Here is a 19,568-nt window from a genome sequence, read left to right on the forward strand (position 1 = left end):
TGGTTATTTTTTAAACCTTATACTTTCTTGTACCTGCTAGCTCTTGAAAGTGGAAGAGGCCTTTGCCTCTTAGGATGGAGAGTTAATCTACTAATAGGTTTCTTTCTTTTCCTCAGGATTGCCAGCAATAAGCGTTCCTATGGCCCTCTCAAACCAAGGGTTGCCAATAGGGCTGCAGTTTATTGGACGTGCATTTTGTGATCAGCAGCTTCTTACAGTTGCCAAATGGTTTGAAAAACAAGTACAGTTTCCTGTTATTCAACTTCAAGGACTAATGGATGACTGTTCAGCAATCTTTGAAAATGAAAAGTTAGCTTCTGTTTCTCTAAAACATTAGTAATGAAAAACTGCAAATTAAAATGACTGAGAGATTTTATACTCTAGAGAGGTCAAATGATCTTGCTAAATTCTAATAACTGGGTTCATTGTTTACATATTCATTGCAATCACTTTTTAAAATTCTTGTGATACAAGTTAAAACTATAAATAATCTGTCTGTATCTATTAAGCATTCACTAATTCAAAGTACGTAGAGGGTCAGCCACAAAGAAGAGGACCCTCAACAAGATAGATTGACACAGTGGCTGCGACAATGGGCTGAAACATAACAACAATTGTGAGGATGGCACAGGACCAGGCAGTGTTTTATTCTGTCATACATAGGGTCGCTATAAGTCAGAACCGACTTGACAACACCTAACAACAACAAAATTCGAAGTACAGGATTTCTACTATAAAACAGTACTTTCCTGAAAAACAATGTATTCGGCAAAATTGCACATTACAAAAAACCAAGCTTATTGTCTTAGTCATCTAATACTACTGTAACAGAAATAACACAAGTGGATGGCTTTAACAAAGAGAAATTTATTCTCTCATAGTGTAGGAGGCTAGGAGTCTAAATTCAGGGTGCCCGTCCAGGGGAGGACTTTCTCTGTCAGCTCTCGGGGAAGGTCCTTGTCGTCAGTCTTCCCTTGGTCTAGGAGTTTCTCCATGCAGGAACTTCAGATCCAAAGGATGCACTCTGTTCCCCAGACTGCTGTCTTGGTGGTATGAGGTCGCCATGTCTCTCTGCTTGCTTTTCTCTTTTATATCTCAAAGGAGACTGGCTCAAGACACAATCCAATCTTGTAGATTGAGTCCTGCCTCATTTACATAACTGCCACTAATCCCACCTCATTAACATCATAGAGATGGAATTTATAACACATAGGAAAATCTCATCAGATGATAAAATGGTGGACAATCACACAACACTGGGAATCATGGCCTAGCCAAGTTGACACACATTTTGGGGGGACACAGTTCAATCCATAACACTTATGGTCAAATTAAAACTAGGGGTTGTCTTAGGCTGGGTTCTTTAGAGAAGCAAAACCAGTAAAGCATATAAATATATAGAGTGATTTATATCAAAGAAATGGCTCATGCAATTGTAGAGGCTGGAACATCCCAAGTCCGTGGATCAGGATAGAGGCTTCCCCCAATTCACGTAGCTGCAGGGGCTGATGAACCCAAGATCGGCAGGCTGGAGAGCAGGGCTCCCATTCACAGGCTGTGAAGATTGACGAATTCTAAGATCTGCAGATAAGCTGGCAGCTCAAGTCCCAAGAACTGGAGGTCAGACAAATAGGAAGCAGCGGAAGGATCCAGTGCGAGCAAAAAGCCAGAAAACATCTGCTTTTATTTGGATACAGGCCACACCTCCAAAGAAAATCTCTTTCAACGGATTGGCTACTCACAGCAGATCCCATCGTGGGAGTGATCACATATAAACACTGAGAATCATGGCCCAGCCAAGTTGACGCACAATCTTAACCATCACAGGGGTAAACGTCTCAAAACGTGTACATTTTTATAAAAAAGTGCTAACAAAAACCATAAGTGGTACCTCCAGAGCTAACCTGGACAGCCCAGACAGGCAGCAACTCAACACATGCTGGAGTCTGCCTCAGGGAATGTTAAAAATGCACAAAAACAATGAAGTAGAAATGTTAGCTTCTGGGTGCTGGGCAAAACAGATGGAAGAGAAGCTCTGAGCACAGGAGGAAGTGTAACCTCTCAGCCCCCAGTCATGCAAAACTCGGGGGAATGCCTCTCTGGGGAGGAGTCCCAGTGCAGGTGCTCCTTTTATTTCTTTAAAAATAGAGCTGAAATGACTGAAGACTTTTCTCACTTCCTGCTAACAGTTAAAATTTTACTTTTGCTTTTCCAGAACCTCTTGTCTAGGAGTCGGAACAACTGCCACATTACACTGAGTTCATTCTCCCAGTCACCATTTGCAGATGAGTTAATTGAGGCCACAGAAACATTTGTTATAACCGAACAGACCACACTGGACTTGAAACTGGGAGGGTGGGAAAGGTGGTTTTAGTGAGAGAAGTTGAATCACAAGTAACATACAATTTGAAAAATTTGCAGATAATCTGGTAAGGATGCCGCAGAGATGAGGCCCGTGGCAGGTTCCCCTGGTCCTTTATCCCAGATTCTTTACTCTTCCGTTTCCTTACTCTCTTGACTTTGTTTTCAAGGGCTCCTATCTGGTCCCCTTGGGCCAAAGAGATAGTAGTGGGAATCTGTATTCGGTGTTCTATATTTGAAATAGTATAAGGAAAATCATACTTTTACCCACTCTAAGGGTTCATCATTGGATTTTTTTGTCTTTCGCTGGAACACTATTGATTCTATGTCATGTTGATCAGGAGTTCTAATTGGCACTTCCACATTATTGATGAGGACAGAGTGGAAGCTGAATTAGCATTTAATAAATTCACTTTGTTTAATAAGAAGAATGTCTCTACACGTGCAGTACATGGGGAAAAATAACTAAAGGGAGCAGAGCCACCTGCAGAACCTTGAGAATGTTGTGTTGTAGAAATGTAACCTGCGTGTGTGTGCACATTATAAAACCATTAGATTTACTTTTCATTAATAGCTGTCTCTACTCCCTGAGATCTTCCTACTCCCAAACACTCAATCTGTTAAAGTTTACATGAAAGCCTGATGTGCCAAGCCCACCAGTATTCTTATAAATTTGATTCCGAATCGTTGAAAGAGGAGATCCATAAGGGATAGGTGTGAATACCTAAATTATAACAAGAGGAGACCGTCTTAGTTGATGAAGGAGCTAGTATGATGTGAAAAGCAAGCAAATACATTTTTGCCCAAGACTTTTATTTATGTGTGTAATTTGAAATGTGTTTATAAAGAACATTACTCTCTTATTTCTGTATCTACTTAAGCTGCTCTAATGATTTGAATCTGGATGTCGGGAAGTGAAACAGTTAATGTTCTCACGTAATATCCAACTAGCATGAAATGATACCGAAATTGTTTTTCTTTTTCCTCCACCTTTCCCCTAAATCTAACAGATCTCATTTTGCCGAGTCGCTGTCTGGGAATGTAAGTGGCAAATGGTTCCTGTGTCTCAGCTAATTAAACCCTGAAATTGTTAGCAGCACTGCAGCTAGAGGAGGGCACTTCTGAAAGGCAAAGGGAGCTACCGGTATGAGTTCCTTGACAAGACCTAGCAAAACAAAATGAAACCAAAAAAAAGCAAAGCAAAAGTTGAAATCAACAACAAAAGCATTGCCAGAGTGAAAAAAATGTGATGAGATCGCAAAGCTTGGCACCTTGAAGCCACACAGAGCCAAAGGAGCAAGTGGAAAAAATAGGGAGGCAAAATGTTTCCTTTGAACAGCTATTTGATACCATGTCCTCTATTAGGATAAAGGAACATGGACCATCTAGATAAAGGCAGCATGGTACAGAAGAGGAGCTCCTAATGATTCCTATTAGAAAATAACCTGCACCTTCCCTGGTGGCGCAGTGGTTAAGTGTTCAGCTGCTAACCAAAACGGCAGTTCAAATCCACCAGCCACTCCTTGGAAACCCTGTGGGGCAGTTCTACTCCGTCCTTTTGGGTCTGGTTTTTTTTGTTTGTTCTAATGTAAGCAAGAAGTACTTTCAGGATTTTAGAAGAGAATCTGAAGGACAGTGAAAAGAGATGTTTATGGGACACCAATAAATGGACCTCGGAGATTCTGCAAACTGTGCGTCACATCCTGTTCCATTCAAAGCAGGGGAACAAACTAATGGGATTTTAAAAACAGCTTTTATTTTTAGCTTTCATTAACTACTTTTCATTTCCCTCCCTTTCCTCAAACATTTGATTATCTACACGAAAGCTAAATGTGTGTTAGCTGTGCAAGCCTAGGGTAAAATTTATTCTTTGTGTTTAGAAGCACCAGAAAAAAAAAAAAATTTTTTTTTTTTTTTGAGCACCAGAGGAGAGCTTAAAATATAAGGCTTTCCTCAATTATTTCATAACATAAGCAGTGTGTACACTAGAACATAAACCTGAAAATTCAATAAAGGCAAATAACATGGGAAAACCCAGCCAAGATTAAATAAAAGTAATAATTACAGAATTTCAGAGGGGCTTTTTCATTTCTTTTTCTTTATACCTCAATGACATATAAATCCAAAAGGATTTTAGACCTTTTATTTAAGATGTAGTAGTACAGTGGTATAAAAGTAAATAGTTGAAATCATAGCGAAGTTTAAATAAACTAGGGAAAAAAGATAAAGTCAGGAATTAGGTAAAAATACACAAATGCCTGTCAAGGTTTTATATAGTAGATGCTTATGGCTATACAGTATGCTGTAGTGCGAAATTACCCAGTAGCCTTCCTAGATGATCTATAGTGTGGGAGCAAGGCCACCAGATTTAAAAATCAGACAAACCTGGGTTGAATCCTGTTGCTGCCATTTATAAGCTGTGTAGCCTAACTGAGCTTCAGTATCCTGATGTGTAAAATGGGAATACTGTCTACTTCGGGGGATAACTGGGAGGATTAAAATTCAAATGATCCTGAGAGACTGAATATACAAACAGCAGCCAGACCATACATTAAAATAGTACTCTGACCCACAACCTGTAGCATACAGCCTAGGAAGCCAAACCATAATCTACACCAACCAGTTCAGGAAGCCAAACCACAACCTCTATAGCTGTCCACGCAGAACCAGGAGGATACAATCAACAACTGACAGTTTTTCTCATTTTTGTCCCCGTTTCCAACTTAGGACCAACTGGAGATAGCCAAATACGCTCCCCTAACCAATCACACAGGATGCCTTGCTCCAGTTCAGCATTTCCAGCTTCCCCATCACAACAGCCTCCAATCAGGGCACCCCTGAAGCCTTCCCTTTTTTCTCACTGTAAAGCTTTCCCGCTCCTCTGTCTGCTTTTGAGTCTCTGCCAAATGCAAGTGATAGCGGTTGACTCTCTTGCCACAGCAAACTCAATAAATAGCCTTTGCTTTTCCTCATTTGGGTGATCTTCATTTATTTCCATGTTGCACTGAAAGCACCTAGCATGATGCCTGACAGAGAATAAGCATTCAATAACTTGTAGCAATAAATAAATGCATGTAATTATGAATTTAAGTAATTTTCCTATAGAGACCTTATGGTAAACTGATGGCATATGGCCAAATTGCAATTTACAAAAAGCTGATGCTAGAGACTAGTTAGATAGCTCCCTGATGATCTGGCTTTCTCTGAGGACAAAGTTTAAAATATCTGGAAGAATTGATGAATCACATATTTTTAAAGCAATTTCCATGAGCTTTTGATAAATAATTGGCTAACAAAGGGTTCAAAGACCTGCAGATCTTCAAAAGACCCCTGTGCTCTACCAATCAAATGAAGGGGAGGACTGACATGCTCTTACAAGAATGAAGGCTCCCAAACAAATGGCCGGTTCCACAGTCCTAGGGGGAAAATGCCTTTGGCAGAGCCAAATTCTTCCTCATAACTATCAGTTCCATTCAAACATATAGACAGACAGGTGACTAAGGCCCCCAAATGCTACATCTTAGCCACAATTAACAGCTTAGCTGCAATTAACCTGGGAAATTTTTAAGGTAGATGTTACTAATTACCTACAAGTACAGCCACCAGGGAAAAAAACTTAATGAAGTACCCATGGAGCATCTAATTTTAAGCAATTTCACTCCTTGGTGGATCTTACAAGGTAAATTAGTTGCAAAATTGACCTGCAGGTAAGTAAATAATTTGACAGAACTGGTGTCCAAAGTCTGCCAGAATGATAATTGAATATTTTAGCATAGTTCACTTAGCAGGACCAGTTGTCCATAACGGCCACTCATAATAGTACTTACCCTTCTATTTTCTATAAATTGGGCTGTATGTATCTAAATCATCAAAAACTGGTTTCAAGTCATTAACATACAAACTAAAAGGAAGTGAGGCTGGAATTACGAGTTTGAAGGCTTACAAATAACCAAGTAAATTCTAATACAGTACTCTGTCTGAACCATCCTGCAGATAAGCATGTAAAAAGATATACAGTGTCAAATTACATACAAAACATTTTCTAAGCTCTACCACTTAATTTTTCCATAGCAATGGACAGTAAGATACCGGTAATTGGTGCAGAATTCAGGTGATGCATCAGGAAATCGAGTGAGACACTATCAAGTGAAAATCAGAAGAATTTAATGTTTAATGGATTAGAAGATGGAGAAAGTATCAAAAATGGTTTTTATCCTGGGAAATGCTTACAACTAGGAGAATGGTGTTACCATTAATAAAAGCAGTGATAGCAGGTATGATTTGTAGGGCCTGAAGACAAATTTCACAACCAAGTGGAAAAGTCCAATAGTCAGTGGGAAAAAAGGCAAGTTGGATAGCATTTTGGGAGTCAGAAGGAAAGATAGCTGAGCTCTTTATATTGGGTCCCTTTACTTCCAACATTATGAAAATTTTCAAACGTAAAGCAGTGAACGCTTAAATACACAGCACCTAGATTCTACCATTAACATTTCCCCTTTTTTTTTTTTTATACTTCTTTTATCAGATATCAATACTTCTGTCTATCCCTCTGGGAGACCCTCAACGAGATGGATTGACACGGTAGCTGCAACAATGGGCTCAAGCATAACAACAATTGTGAGCATGGCGCATGACCAGGTAGTTTTTCATTCCGTGGTACATAGGGTCCCTATGAGTCAGAACCGACTCAATGGCACCTAACAACAACATCTATCTCTCTATCCACCATCTTTAAATTCACTTTATTTTTTATGCATTTCAAGGTGCTCTTTCCTCTAATATTTCAGCATCTGCATCATTAACTCGAGTTCAATATTTTAGTTTTTAATGTAAAATTCACATACAATGAACTGCACAAACCTCAAGAGTTCATTCCCTGAGTTTTGAAAAACCCCTATCAAGATATAGACCGTTTCCTAGAACCTCCCCCTCAACACTGGTTATTATCAGCATTATAAATCTTTTCCAATTTGATTGTCAAAAAATATTTTTGGTTTTAGTTTGCATTCCTTTGGTTAGTAATGAGTTTGAACATTATTAGTCATTTGTTTTTCTCTTGTGAATTATGTTTTGTGTCCCTTACCAATTTTTTATTGGGATTTTTTTTTTCCTTTTTCCTAACTGCTTTATCAGAACTTTGTATAATATCCTTTGGATATCAAATCTTTGCCTGTGATGTGTGTTACAAATATTTCCCAGTCTATCACAGGTTTTAAAAAAATGTTTATTATATTTTATATACTATTTTTGTCGTTTTTATGTAGTCAAATCTTCCAGTCTTCCAGAACACAAATGGGAAAGTTCTTTCTCCAGGGTCAGCTGGAGTGACCTTGACATTCATTCGACCTATATCTTATTATATCATATTTTACGCAAATAAAGTGCACCTTCTGTGGTTGTTTGTGGGCTGGCCCCCCCCAGCCACCCCCCATCCCCCCGCCCCCCCACCCCCCACCCCCCACCCCCCACCCCCCACCCCCAGGAGCTCTGCCATGCTAATTCTCTTCCACAGGTTGCTCTAAAAAATTAGCATACCACGCTTATGAAAATACTTTGCCAGGGGAGGGTGCAGATGGCAAACAAATACAGAAAGTAAAAATACGGTAGTTCTTCTATGAGCTCATATTTTTCAGTTAAACCTTTGACTTCATCTGTAATATATTTTTTGATGTGCAAGTTACATTTTCATCAAGTCAAATCTACCAGCTTTTATCAATCCCTGCCTGAGGAATAGCTGAACCATAGTCTTTTTTTTAGGAGTTCCATCATAGTTTCATATTTCATAGTTAAATCTTAAATATATCTGTAATACATTTTAGTAAATGGTGTGAGAAAGGGATCTAACTTTATCTTTTTTTATAAATATCAATTATTCCAGTACCTTTCACCACCATTTTATAGTTCGAATGCTTACATGTACTTAAGCCTGATTTGGGGCTTTTTGCATTTTTCTTACAGTGACCCCAAAGTAGCCTGAGTATAGAATTCAGGAGAAATCCTGAAGCCTGCAGTTTTGTTCCTGCCTCACCTGGCATCTTACATACTGAGGCATTTATTATAAATTTAGTGAATTGAATTCCATTGAATTGAATCGGAAAACCATTTTAATAGGAGAGGGAAAATAATCATGGAATAGCCAACACTGTGATCCAGTTTTATCTACATTGTTCCCATTTTTGCTAAGGTCATCTTTGCTCTTGACAAAACTGCTCTTTCAACACATTTTCAATACAATTGTGGTAATCATGACTGTTGTTTGTCAAGTATTTCTGGTTCTCTCCACTTTGAGGCACTCTTGAGGTTAGGTGGAATCATGCCCCTAGTTCTGGCCAGCGAGTCATGAGGGGAAGTGCCATGTGTTCTAAGCCAGAGTCAGCAGGGTTGATACCCTCCAGAGTTTTGTTTTCCCTCCAGCAATGTTCAAAATGGTGGCAGCACTATCAGAGTGAGCCCCTGAATGATTAAGGTTAGCAGAGCCCACTGCCAAACCACTGGGGAGCATGAGCAAAAAATAACCCTTTAAAAACCATTTTTACACCTTTGTTGCTTTAAGCCCACTGAAATTTGGGGTGGATTGTTAGTGCAGCACAATGTATCCTGTCCCAACCAACACACCAGTCACTGTCCTTCGTACAAAATCTTAATCCACTGATAGTCTTTCTTAAATGGGAGAGCTCATTATGAAGGGCTTGGAAATGATTTCACATTTGTGTCCTCACTGTTCTCATATGCTTAACAACTTAAACTGCATTTTAGGGTAAGGCCACTAGTTGTCTATGAAAGTTGAGTGTTCCAGTGTCCAAAACGTGAAATGCTTGGGAAACAAACATTTCCATTTTTTTTTTTTTTTTTAGTTGCATTGAATAGGTAACAGTTTACAAGAAAATAGAGTTAACTTTTAGTCCAGGGAAAAACCTTCAATGCACCAAAAAGAAAATGTCACCATTGCTCAGAAAAATCACTATTAAAAAATGTGAGATAATTTCACCAAATGTGATATATATTTACAATTTTGAATCCATTCCATAGCCTTTTCTGCTTCTATTTTATAGACTTTTGGAATACCCTTGGCTTTCATGATACGCCCATTCCCCAAATACACCAAACATTGAGGCCTCAGCAAAACATAAATTGCTATAGACTTTATAAGTAATTAATATAAACAAACATAAGTACACATATAATTTAATAATTCGGTAAGTTGTTCTTGACCCAGAGCTTTTATATCATTAAAACCATTTGCTATTGTCTTTTCCTACTCATGGTGATCCCATGTGTGTCTGAGTAGAAATGTGCTCCACAGAGTTTTAAGCAAATGACTTTTTCAGAAGTAAATTGCTAGATCCTTCTTCTGAGGCACCTATGAGTGGAGTCAAACCACCAACCTTTCAGTTAACAGCCAAGCACTTAACTATTTGCCCCACCTAGGGATTCCCTTTTATAACACTGTTGTTGTTGTATGTAGTCAAGTTGATTCTGATTCATAGCAACCACATATGACAGAGTAGAGCTGTCCTGCAAGGTTTCCTAGGTTGCGATTTTATGGGAGCAGATCACCAGGTCTTTTCTCTCTGAGAGCGGCTGAGGGGTTCAAACCGCTGACTTTTGGTCAGCAGCTGAGCAGTTAACCATTGCACCACCCGGGTTCCTTTTTATAATACTAGAGCCTTTATAACAGTAACCCAAATAATATTAGAGTAAGAGAAAGGAGTAGCATTATTTATCAAAGAGTTTCAATACACACACTTTTTTTTTTTTTACTAAACGATGATTAACTAGAATTTCAACATTTCTAAAAGAAATAATTTAGCTAGGAGTTTCCAAGGAAATTTAAGTTCACTCCTGTCTTGGTCATCTAGTGTTGCTCTAACAGAAATACCACAAGTAGATGACTTTAACAAAGAGAAGTTTATTCTCTCACAGTCCGGTAGGCTAGAAGTCCGAATTCAGGGCACGGGCTCCAGGGGAAGGCTTTCTCTCTCTGTTGACTCTGGAGGAAGGTCCTTGTCATCAGTTTTCTCTTGGTCTGGGAGCATCTCAGCATAGGAACCTCAAGTTTAAAGGATGCGCTGTGCTCCTGGCACTCCTTTCTCGGTGGTATGAGGTCCCCCTGTCTCTCTGCTTGTTTCTTTCTTTTATATCTCAAAAGAAATTAGCTGAAGACACTGTCTAATCTTGTAGATTTCATCAATATAACTGCCACTAATCCATCTCATTCCATCATAGTGATGGAATTTACAACACACGGGGAAATCACATCAGATGACAAAATGGTAGACAATCACACAATACTGGGAATCATGACCTAGCCAAGTTGATGGGTATTTTGGGGGTTACAAAATTCAATCCATGACAATCCCTTTGACTGTATTAAACATAAAACATACTGGTGTAAGAGTGCTTTCACTAAGAAAGGATGATATATTTAAGGCATAATTATTTGTCATGATGAAATAATTACTGGAAAAGAAATCACGATTACTATTAATTTAACTTTTAAATTAACCCTACCAGCTGAAATGCACTAGCCACCATTATAGGCAGGCTACTTGAACAGTAGTTGAAAATATCACTTTTTATTCTTTCCCCAAAAAATGGCCCTTTTATTTTCTTATTGTGCTTTAGATGAAGGTTTACAGAGCAAACTATTTTCTCATTAAGCAATTAATACACATACTGTCTTGTGACACTGGTTGCCAGCCCCACAACATGCACAACAATCTCTCCTTCTCAACCCTGGGTTCCCCATTACCAACTTTTCTGTCTCCTCCTGCCTTCTCATCCTTGCTGCTGGGCTGGTGTGCCCATTTAATCCCGTTTTGTTTTATGGGCCTGTCTAATCTTTGGGTGAAGGGTGAACCTCAGGAGTGACTTCAGTATTGACTTCAAAGGGTGTCTAGGGGCCATACTCTTGGAGTTTCTCCAGGACCCTTTTATTTTTATCATATAATATTTTTACGAAAACTTTCCAAACTACAAATACAATTTTGAAATATGCCTGATCAATATGTTGTATAAATATTTGGTCACATGTCTATACCATAACAAAAAAGCCAACATTTTAAATAAGTTAGAAAGAAAAATAATACTAAAATATATACAGGTAGTCCCTGACTAACAACAGGGTTCACGCTGACAACTCTGTCATAAGTTGGTTCTGACATAAGTCAAATACCTCCTTTTTTTTTTTTTTATTATTGCCTTTTATTTTCAGTATCTTTATAAATCTGATCTTTATTGATTTGCCTTTGGGGGTTGGAAACACTGCATACAAACTTACAGATGTATTTTAATACATACATACGTAAAAAAAATACACAAACCATAAGAATTTACTCTGATGATTAAGAAGAGTTGGACAATGTTGGCATTTTGTCAGTTGCAGTAATAACTTCACTTATGGAAGGTTCTAGATCACTGGATTATCCTTGGGAATGGGGATAGTGTTTCTAGTCAGAAAATCAGTCAGAGTTGTCCGTATGTTCTTTTCTTGTTTTCTTCATATATTTCTTGCTAACATCTCACTGCTTCTCTAATCTGCCTATCGATTTCAGCCAAGTGATCAAAGTTTGGATCCATGTTTTCAAGCAACTGAAGCCCCTGATTTAGATTAGAAAAAAACTTCAGCTAACCTTTTCACTGGAAAATTTTTTGACAACTTCTCTTCTTCCTCTTCGTCAGTATGTCTTTCTCCTCCAGCATTTCTTTCCTCAGCTATACAGCAGTGTTTTGAACACTAAGTCATAAAATTGAACATCTGAGAATGATAACATCAGTGATTTACATGCTCCAGCACTGAGTGTAGTGTATATTAGTAACAATAAGATGTACAAAAACAAAAAAACAGATGGTCGTAAATGCAGTTTGTCATATCTTGAATATGTTGTAAGTTGGGAATGACCTGTACAAATAATAGAAGAATTGAGTACGGTGGCTGGGTACAAAATTAGTGTTTAGAAATCAATAATCTTTCTATATACAAATAAGAGTCTATTAGAACTGCACTGTTCAATAAAGTAACCACTAGTCATGGTAGCTATTTAAATTTTAATTAAAAATAAATGAAATTTACCCCTGGGGGCAGTGAGTTTATGTTAATGAGGGAGGAACAACTCAGAAACGGGAGGTGAGAATGGTTGCACGACTTGAAGAATCTAATCAACATCACTGAGTTATATACATAGACCATAGAACTGGTGTATGTCTTGCTCTGTATAGTCTCAACAAGAACAAAATAAATAAAATTTAGAAGTAAATTAATTAATTAATTAATTAAAAATTTGGTTCGTTAGTCACATCAGCCATATTTCAGGTGCTCAATAAAAAACCAAACCTGTTGCTGTCGACTCGATTCCGACTCATAGCAACCCTACAGGGCAGAGTAGAACTGCCCCATAGAGTTTCCAGGGAGTGCCTGGTGGATTCAAACTGCCAACCTTTTGGTTAGCAGCTATGGTACAATATTTCCAAGTACTCAATAGCCACTTGAAATTTGGGGGGAAACAGATAAGCTGGAACAATTTTCCGGAGATCACATGAAAAAAATAAACAAGCAATAAAGTCCAGGAAAATTCTGAGAAAGAACAGTGATAAAGGGAACAACCCTATCAGACATTAAAACACATTATAAGGCTATACTAATTAAAAATGTTTGAATAGACAGCTGTAAACAGAACAGAATAGAAATTCCAGAAATTTACTCCAATACCTACAAAAATTTAGCATGTCGTAAAGAAGGCATTTCAAATCTGTGGTGAAGGATGAATTATTCAATAAATCATGTTAAGATAACTCCACAGACATCTAAAATAAAACAAAAATCTGTATCCCTACTTTACTTCAAAATAAATTCTAAGCGTAGCAAAGATTTAAATATAGAAGAATATTATATTACAACATTGCTTGTAATACTAAAATATTAGAACAATTTAAACATCCTTTAATGGTTAAATACATAATGCCACATCCATGCAATTTACGATTGTTTAGCCACGGGAAAGAAATTTTGTAGCTGTATTGTGTTCTGCTATGGATTACAGAAGAGTATATGTAGTAAGTGTCCATTGGTGTAGAATATGTACATAGGCTTGTGCATGTAAAGAGTATTCCTGGAAAGGGAAACACAAGAAATTCATTGCCTCTGGGGAAGAGAACTAGGTAGCTCTGGGACAGGGGTGAGAAGGAAACTTAGCTTTCACTGATTACCCTTTTGTACCATAGAATTTTGTACAACGTACAGATCTTAACTACTTAAAAAGCAAATCAAACAATTTAGTATAAAAGTTGCATGTATTCATTTCACAAAGAGGGCATGTTGTTGTTAGGTGCTGTCGAGTTGGTTCAGGCTCATAGCGATCCTATGTACAGCAGAACAAAACACTGCCCGGTCCAGCACCATCTTTACAATCATTGCTATATTTGAGCCCATTGCTGCAGCCTTTGTGTTAGTCCATCTCATTGAGGGTCTTCCTCCTTTTCGCTGACCCTCCACTTTACCAAATCATGTCCTTCCCCAGGGACTGGTCCCTCCTGATGCACGAGACAAAGTCTCGCCATTCTCACTTCCAAGGAGCATCTGGTTGCATTTCTTCCAAAAGATTTGTTCATTATTCTGGTGGTTCACGGTATATTCAATATTCTTTGTCAACACCACAATTCAAAGGCATCAATTTTTCTTCAGTCTTCCTTGTTCATTGCCCAGTTTTCCCATGCATATGAGGCAATTGAAAATACCCTGGCTTGGGTAAGCCTCATCTTAGTCCTTAAGATGACACCTTTTCTTTTTAACACTTTAAAGAGATCTTCTGCAGCAGATGTACAAATGGCCAATTAATAAGCTCATGAAAAGATGTTCAATGTCATTAGTCGTTAGACAAATGCATACCAAAATCACAGTGAGGTACCACTTCATCCCCATTCCCAGCGCCATTGAATCGATTCCAACTCATAGTGGCCCCATAGAGTTTCTGAGGATGTAAATCTCTATAGAAGCAGATTGCCACATCTTTCTCCCATGGATGACTATTATCAGAAAAAATGGATAATAACATTGGAGGATTGGAGAAATTGGAACCCTCATCCATTGTTGGGATTGTAAAATGGTGTAGCCCTCACCAGACCAAGATTCACCACCAGTTGCCATCAAGTCAATTCTGATTCATGGCAACCCCATATGCGTCAAAGTAAAACTGTACTCCACAGGGCTGTCGATGCCTGATTTATTGGAAGTAGATCTCCAGGCCTTTTTTCCAAGTCATCTCTGTGTGGACTCGAACTTCCAGCTTTTAGCAGCTGAATATGTTAACCATTTGCACCACCCAGGGACTCCAAATCAAGACAGTAAATCAAAAACAATATTGTATCACAGAAGGACTGGCAGAAATTAGTCCCACTCTTAAAAACCTAAAGAATGCAGGAGCGGTGGACCCCATTATATTTCCATTTAATTCACTAATCTGTCCTCTGCAAACACACACACACACACGCACGTACACAAAACTGTGGGTGATAATGGATTACTTCAAATTTAACCAAGAAGTAGCCCTGATTACAGCTGCTGTGGCAGGTGTTGTATCTTTGCTAGACCCCATTTAAATTTCACCAATTGTCTAAATAATGCCTCTTTTTCCTTTAAGTTCTAGAATCTCATATGGGAACACACAGTGCATGCCAGTCTAGAACAATCCTTCAGTCTTTTCTTGTCTCTCAAATCACTGACAATATTAAGAGTAAGCTTTTCATTGTACAGTATGAACGTCAACCTGGTGTGTCCAATATTTCCTCTTGATCAGACTCGGACCATACATTGTTGGAAGGAATATCACAAAAAATGATGCTGTGCTCTTCTTGCTACATTCTATCAGGCACATGATATCAACCTGTCCCACCACTGACGATGTTAATATTGATCACCTGTCATATGCTGTCTGTCAGTTTTCTCCACTGTAAAGTCACCATTTCCTCTTTGTATTTGCTTAGGATTTTGTGAAGAGATAGTCTGAGATTATGTGTCTTAGTTACCCAGTGTTGCATAACAGAAATACTACAAGTGGATGGCTTTAACAAAGAGAAATTTATTTGCTCACAGTCTAGTAGGCTAGAAGTCCAAATTCGGGATGTCAGCTCCAGTGGAAGGCTTTCTCTCTCTGTCAGATCTGGAGGAAGGTCCTTCTTGTCAATCTCCCCCTGGACTCGGAGCTTTTCTATGCAGGAACCCCAGAATCAAATGACATGCACTGTGGTCCCAGTGCTTCTTTCTTGGTGGTATGAGGTCCCCACTCTGTTTGCTTCCCTTCTTTTTATCTCTTGTAAGATAAAAGGTAATGCAGGCCATATGCCAGGAAAACTCCCTTTATATTGGATCAGGGGTGTGACCTTAGTAAGGGTGTTACAATCCTACCCTAATCCTCTTTAATATAAAATTACAATCACAAAATGGAAGACAGCCGCACAATACTGGGAATCATGGCCTAACCAAGTTGACACATATTTTTTTGTGGACCTAATTCAATCCATGACATTATGAAAACATCTTTTCCTCACCAAACCTCTACCCACCAGCCTTAGTATCCATTGATGACCTCCATCTGTATCAGCTTCCACTAATTTAGTTAACCAAATGGTGATTATCTATTTCCATTATTCCTTCTACAACTATTAGCTGATGTTCTACTGAAAGGAAGAGTTTCCCCTCTCCCTTCTTTATTTATATCATTATGGACTCATGGTTTCCTATTTTAATTTAGAGTTGTAATATAATACTGTCATGGATTGAGTTATGTCCCCCAAAAAATGTGTGTATCAATTTGGCTGGATCATGATTTCCAGCATTGTATGGTTGTCCTCCATTTTGTGATTGTAATTTTCTGCTAAAAGGATTAGGGTGGGATTATAATACCACCCTTACCCAAGTCACATCCCTGATCCAATGTAAAGGGGGTTTTCCTGGGGTGTGGCCTCAAGAGATAAAAAGGGAAGGGAAGCAAACAGAGAGTTAAGGACCTTATACCACCAAGAAAGAAGCACTGGGAGCAGAGCACATCCTTTGGACTCAGGGTTCATGCGTGAAGAAGCTCTTAGTCTAGGGGAATATCGAATGAAAGGCCAACAGAGAAAGAATGTCTTCCCCTAGAGCTGATGCCCTGAATTTGGCCTTTTAGCCTACTTTACTGTGAGGAAATAAATTTCTCTTTGTTAAAGCCATCCACTTGTGGTATTTCTGTTACAGCAGCACTAGATGACTAAGACAAATACTCTCATGTATTTTTAAGCTGAGCTGAAGTTGTCCCCAGCTTGACCAAAGGACACCCCTTCAAGCTGGCTCCTGTGTTTTTTCATGACCTCATTATTCTTTTTTTCTCATAATTATTAGGGGATCTTTTTATTTTCTGGCCAAGAGGTTGTTTCCCTGCTCCCAGGCCAATGGAGAATGGTGTTTAGAAACCAAGACCTAGGAAGGGAAGCTTCACTTAAGATTGTCTTGAAGTTTTCACCTGCTCCCCACAATATTTTTGTTTTCTCTAAGTTCCTTCTTTCTTTCTTTTTTTTCCCCCCTCTGTCTTTTATACTGGAGGCTTGCCTCAAATGCCTGGTCTTCTTTGGCTGTCTGTTTGTATGTGAGCTGCCAAAAACCTATGATTACCAATTGTGAGTGGGGAGGGTGGAGATTACTGAAGGCAGGTTTTAAGGTGAGCTAGCTCAGCCAATTCTCTAACTTTGAATAACAGTAGGTTTTTTTCTTTTTGTGGCTTGGTCAGTTTTTCATAAGAAGAATTTTCAATCTCCTGCCTGGTAATGTATATACCTGGATGCCATTGTTCTTAGAGCTGAGCTGAGAGAGGGGCTAGGAGTCCCATTTGCTATTGGTCAGTTTCCACATAATACCCACATTCAGTATGGAACCTTCACCCTCAATTGTGCCTTGTATTTCTAAGCCTGGAGCCTCCCAGAATCGACCTCTCCAAATTAATCTCTAGCATAAAGATTATGGAAACCTTGGTGGTATAGTGGTTAGGAGGTATGGCTGCTAATGAAAAGCTTGGCAGTTCAAATCCACCAGTCACTCCTTGGAAACCCTATGGGGAAGTTCTACTCTGTCCTATAGGGTCACTATGAGTCGGAATCGACTGGAAGGCAAAAGTTTTTTGTTTTTTTTAAGAGAGATTGCAGAGGGCCTACCAGTTAGCAGCTGCCTTCGAGTCAATTCCAACGCATAGCCACCCGTGTGTTTCAGAGTAGAACTGTGCTCTGTAGGGTTTTCAGAAGTAAATAGCTAGGTCTTACTTCCAAGGTGCCTCTGTGTGTATATTTGAACTGACAACCTTTTAGTTAGTAGTTGAGCTCTTAACCATTTCTGTCATCAGGCTATACAGGGTCTAACCTACACCTTCTACAAATTTTCAGACAATCCTTCTGTTTTTTCCTGGGGGTTTCTAGCTCCCGAGACCTCCTGGGGTTCTCAGGCCAGAATAAGCCTGCTTTTGTACTTTTCCTCAAGGCACTTTTAGATATTTGTGATTTCCTAAATCAGTGGTTCTTAATCAGGGACAATTTTGCCCCCAGGAAACATCTAGCAATATCTGGAGGCATTTTTGGTTGTCACAACTGGGTAGGGGTTGGGAGAGGTTTGGCCTTAGAATCTCGTGGGTAGATGCCAGGGATACTGCTAAATATTCTACAATGCACAGGACAACTCTGTACAACAAAAAATTATCAGGCTCAAAATGTCAATAGTACTGAGGCTGAAAACCCCTGCCTCAATCATTTAGTCCTAATACTTTTCCTGCTTCCTATTTTTTTATACTATTTCATCTTTTTTCTTCTATTCTCTTTGTTTTTGCAGTTTCATGCCCTTTTTAGCCTTTTACCATCATTTTAGAGTTATTTCCAGAGGGAATGAGAGTAACATAATTGAGCACAATCATTCAATTGGCACGTTCAGTCAGAACTCACGTGGTGGCATTTGAATTTATCTTTGTTGAAAATATTTCAATTCCTTTCTCAAATGCTGGCATAGAGGTTTTCTAGTGTCAGGAGGAATGTGTGGCCCAAAGAGTAAAACAGAATACATGAGGCATCAACCAGACAGAAACTTGTGTTTTAGGTGACATTTCACACTGTTGTTCTGAAGGTTAGCAGTTATTTTTTAAAAATAAAACAAGGAATAAATAAAAGCTGCATCCACAACAGCTACACATTATCAGTTGAAATACATAAACGCTTTACACTTTTCACACGATTAACCAGAATTTTTGTGAAGGACTTCTGACCACCGTACCTGCCACTCCGTGCATCATTTTTAAAACTTCCCATGCTTTTCTGGGAGAGTTGTTTCTCATTGGCTGTTCCGGTTAGTGGAGAAATTTACTTTAACTGAAGCTAGATCGGAGGCCTGGTGGCACAGTGGTTAAGAGCTCAACTGCTAACAAAAAGATCGGCAGTTAGATTATGTAATACTCCCTGCATTTACTCTGAATCTTGAGGCAGGAGTCCACGAAACCACGAATGAAGAGATGTTTGAGTAACTAAGTCTAAGAATACAGAATGGAGACTCTTTCACTTGTAATCAATCAGAGACTCCCTTCCCTCCACAGTGATGAAAACCATCATTTTCTACAAGCTCCATGTGTCAACACTAAGCTTGAATTGGACATATTAGTGTGCCTTGCTCTTTTACTCCAACGTTTCATTTAAAACTATTAACATTCGCATGAAGTTTTTAACAAATCAATAAACCTGTTTATTTATTTAAATGAAATCGAAACTATTTTAGAAAGTCTAGTTAGACATTTTTATGGACTAGAAGGAAACCCTGGTGGCGCAGTGGTTAAGTGCTACGGCTGCTAACCAAAGGGTCGGCAGTTCAAATCCGCCAGGCGCTCCTTGGAAACTCTATGGGGTAGTTCTACTCTGTCCTATAGGGTCGCTATGAGTTAGAACCGACTTGATGGCGCTGGCTTTGGTTTTTGGTTTTTGAATGGACTAGAAGACAGTTTTAAAAACACAGTTTTACCATTTTTACTTTTCCAATGTACTTTGGGAAATTAATACATTTTCTGCGTATGAAGGAAGAACATCAACATACTGAATTGAATAAAAGAAGCATTGTAGTAAGAATAAATTTTGTATGCCTCTGCAAGGTAAGCTTAATGAGTTTTGTGGAACCAAATGTGTAAGATTTGGGTTAAAATGAGGCTTTAAGGAGCAGT

The 19,568-nt window shown here is 38.8% G+C and overlaps 1 protein-coding gene across 5 annotated transcripts in view; it reads left to right on the top strand.

The window, feature by feature from the left end:
- Positions 1-19,568, top strand: part of QRSL1 (glutaminyl-tRNA amidotransferase subunit QRSL1) — a 52,618-nt gene that overhangs the window by 27,614 nt on the left and 5,436 nt on the right. Inside the window, exon 11 of one of the 5 annotated variants that reach the window (XM_023543167.2) lies at positions 6,887-6,999. In XM_023543167.2, the coding sequence (XP_023398935.2) occupies positions 6,887-6,999 (113 nt within the window). The other 4 variants (XM_064289336.1, XM_003404065.4, XM_064289355.1 and 1 more) reach the window with 4 other exon arrangements.

The sequence above is a fragment of the Loxodonta africana genome, chromosome 1 (assembly GCF_030014295.1).
Source record: "Loxodonta africana isolate mLoxAfr1 chromosome 1, mLoxAfr1.hap2, whole genome shotgun sequence".
In the NCBI taxonomy this organism is placed as follows: Eukaryota; Metazoa; Chordata; class Mammalia; order Proboscidea; family Elephantidae; genus Loxodonta; species Loxodonta africana.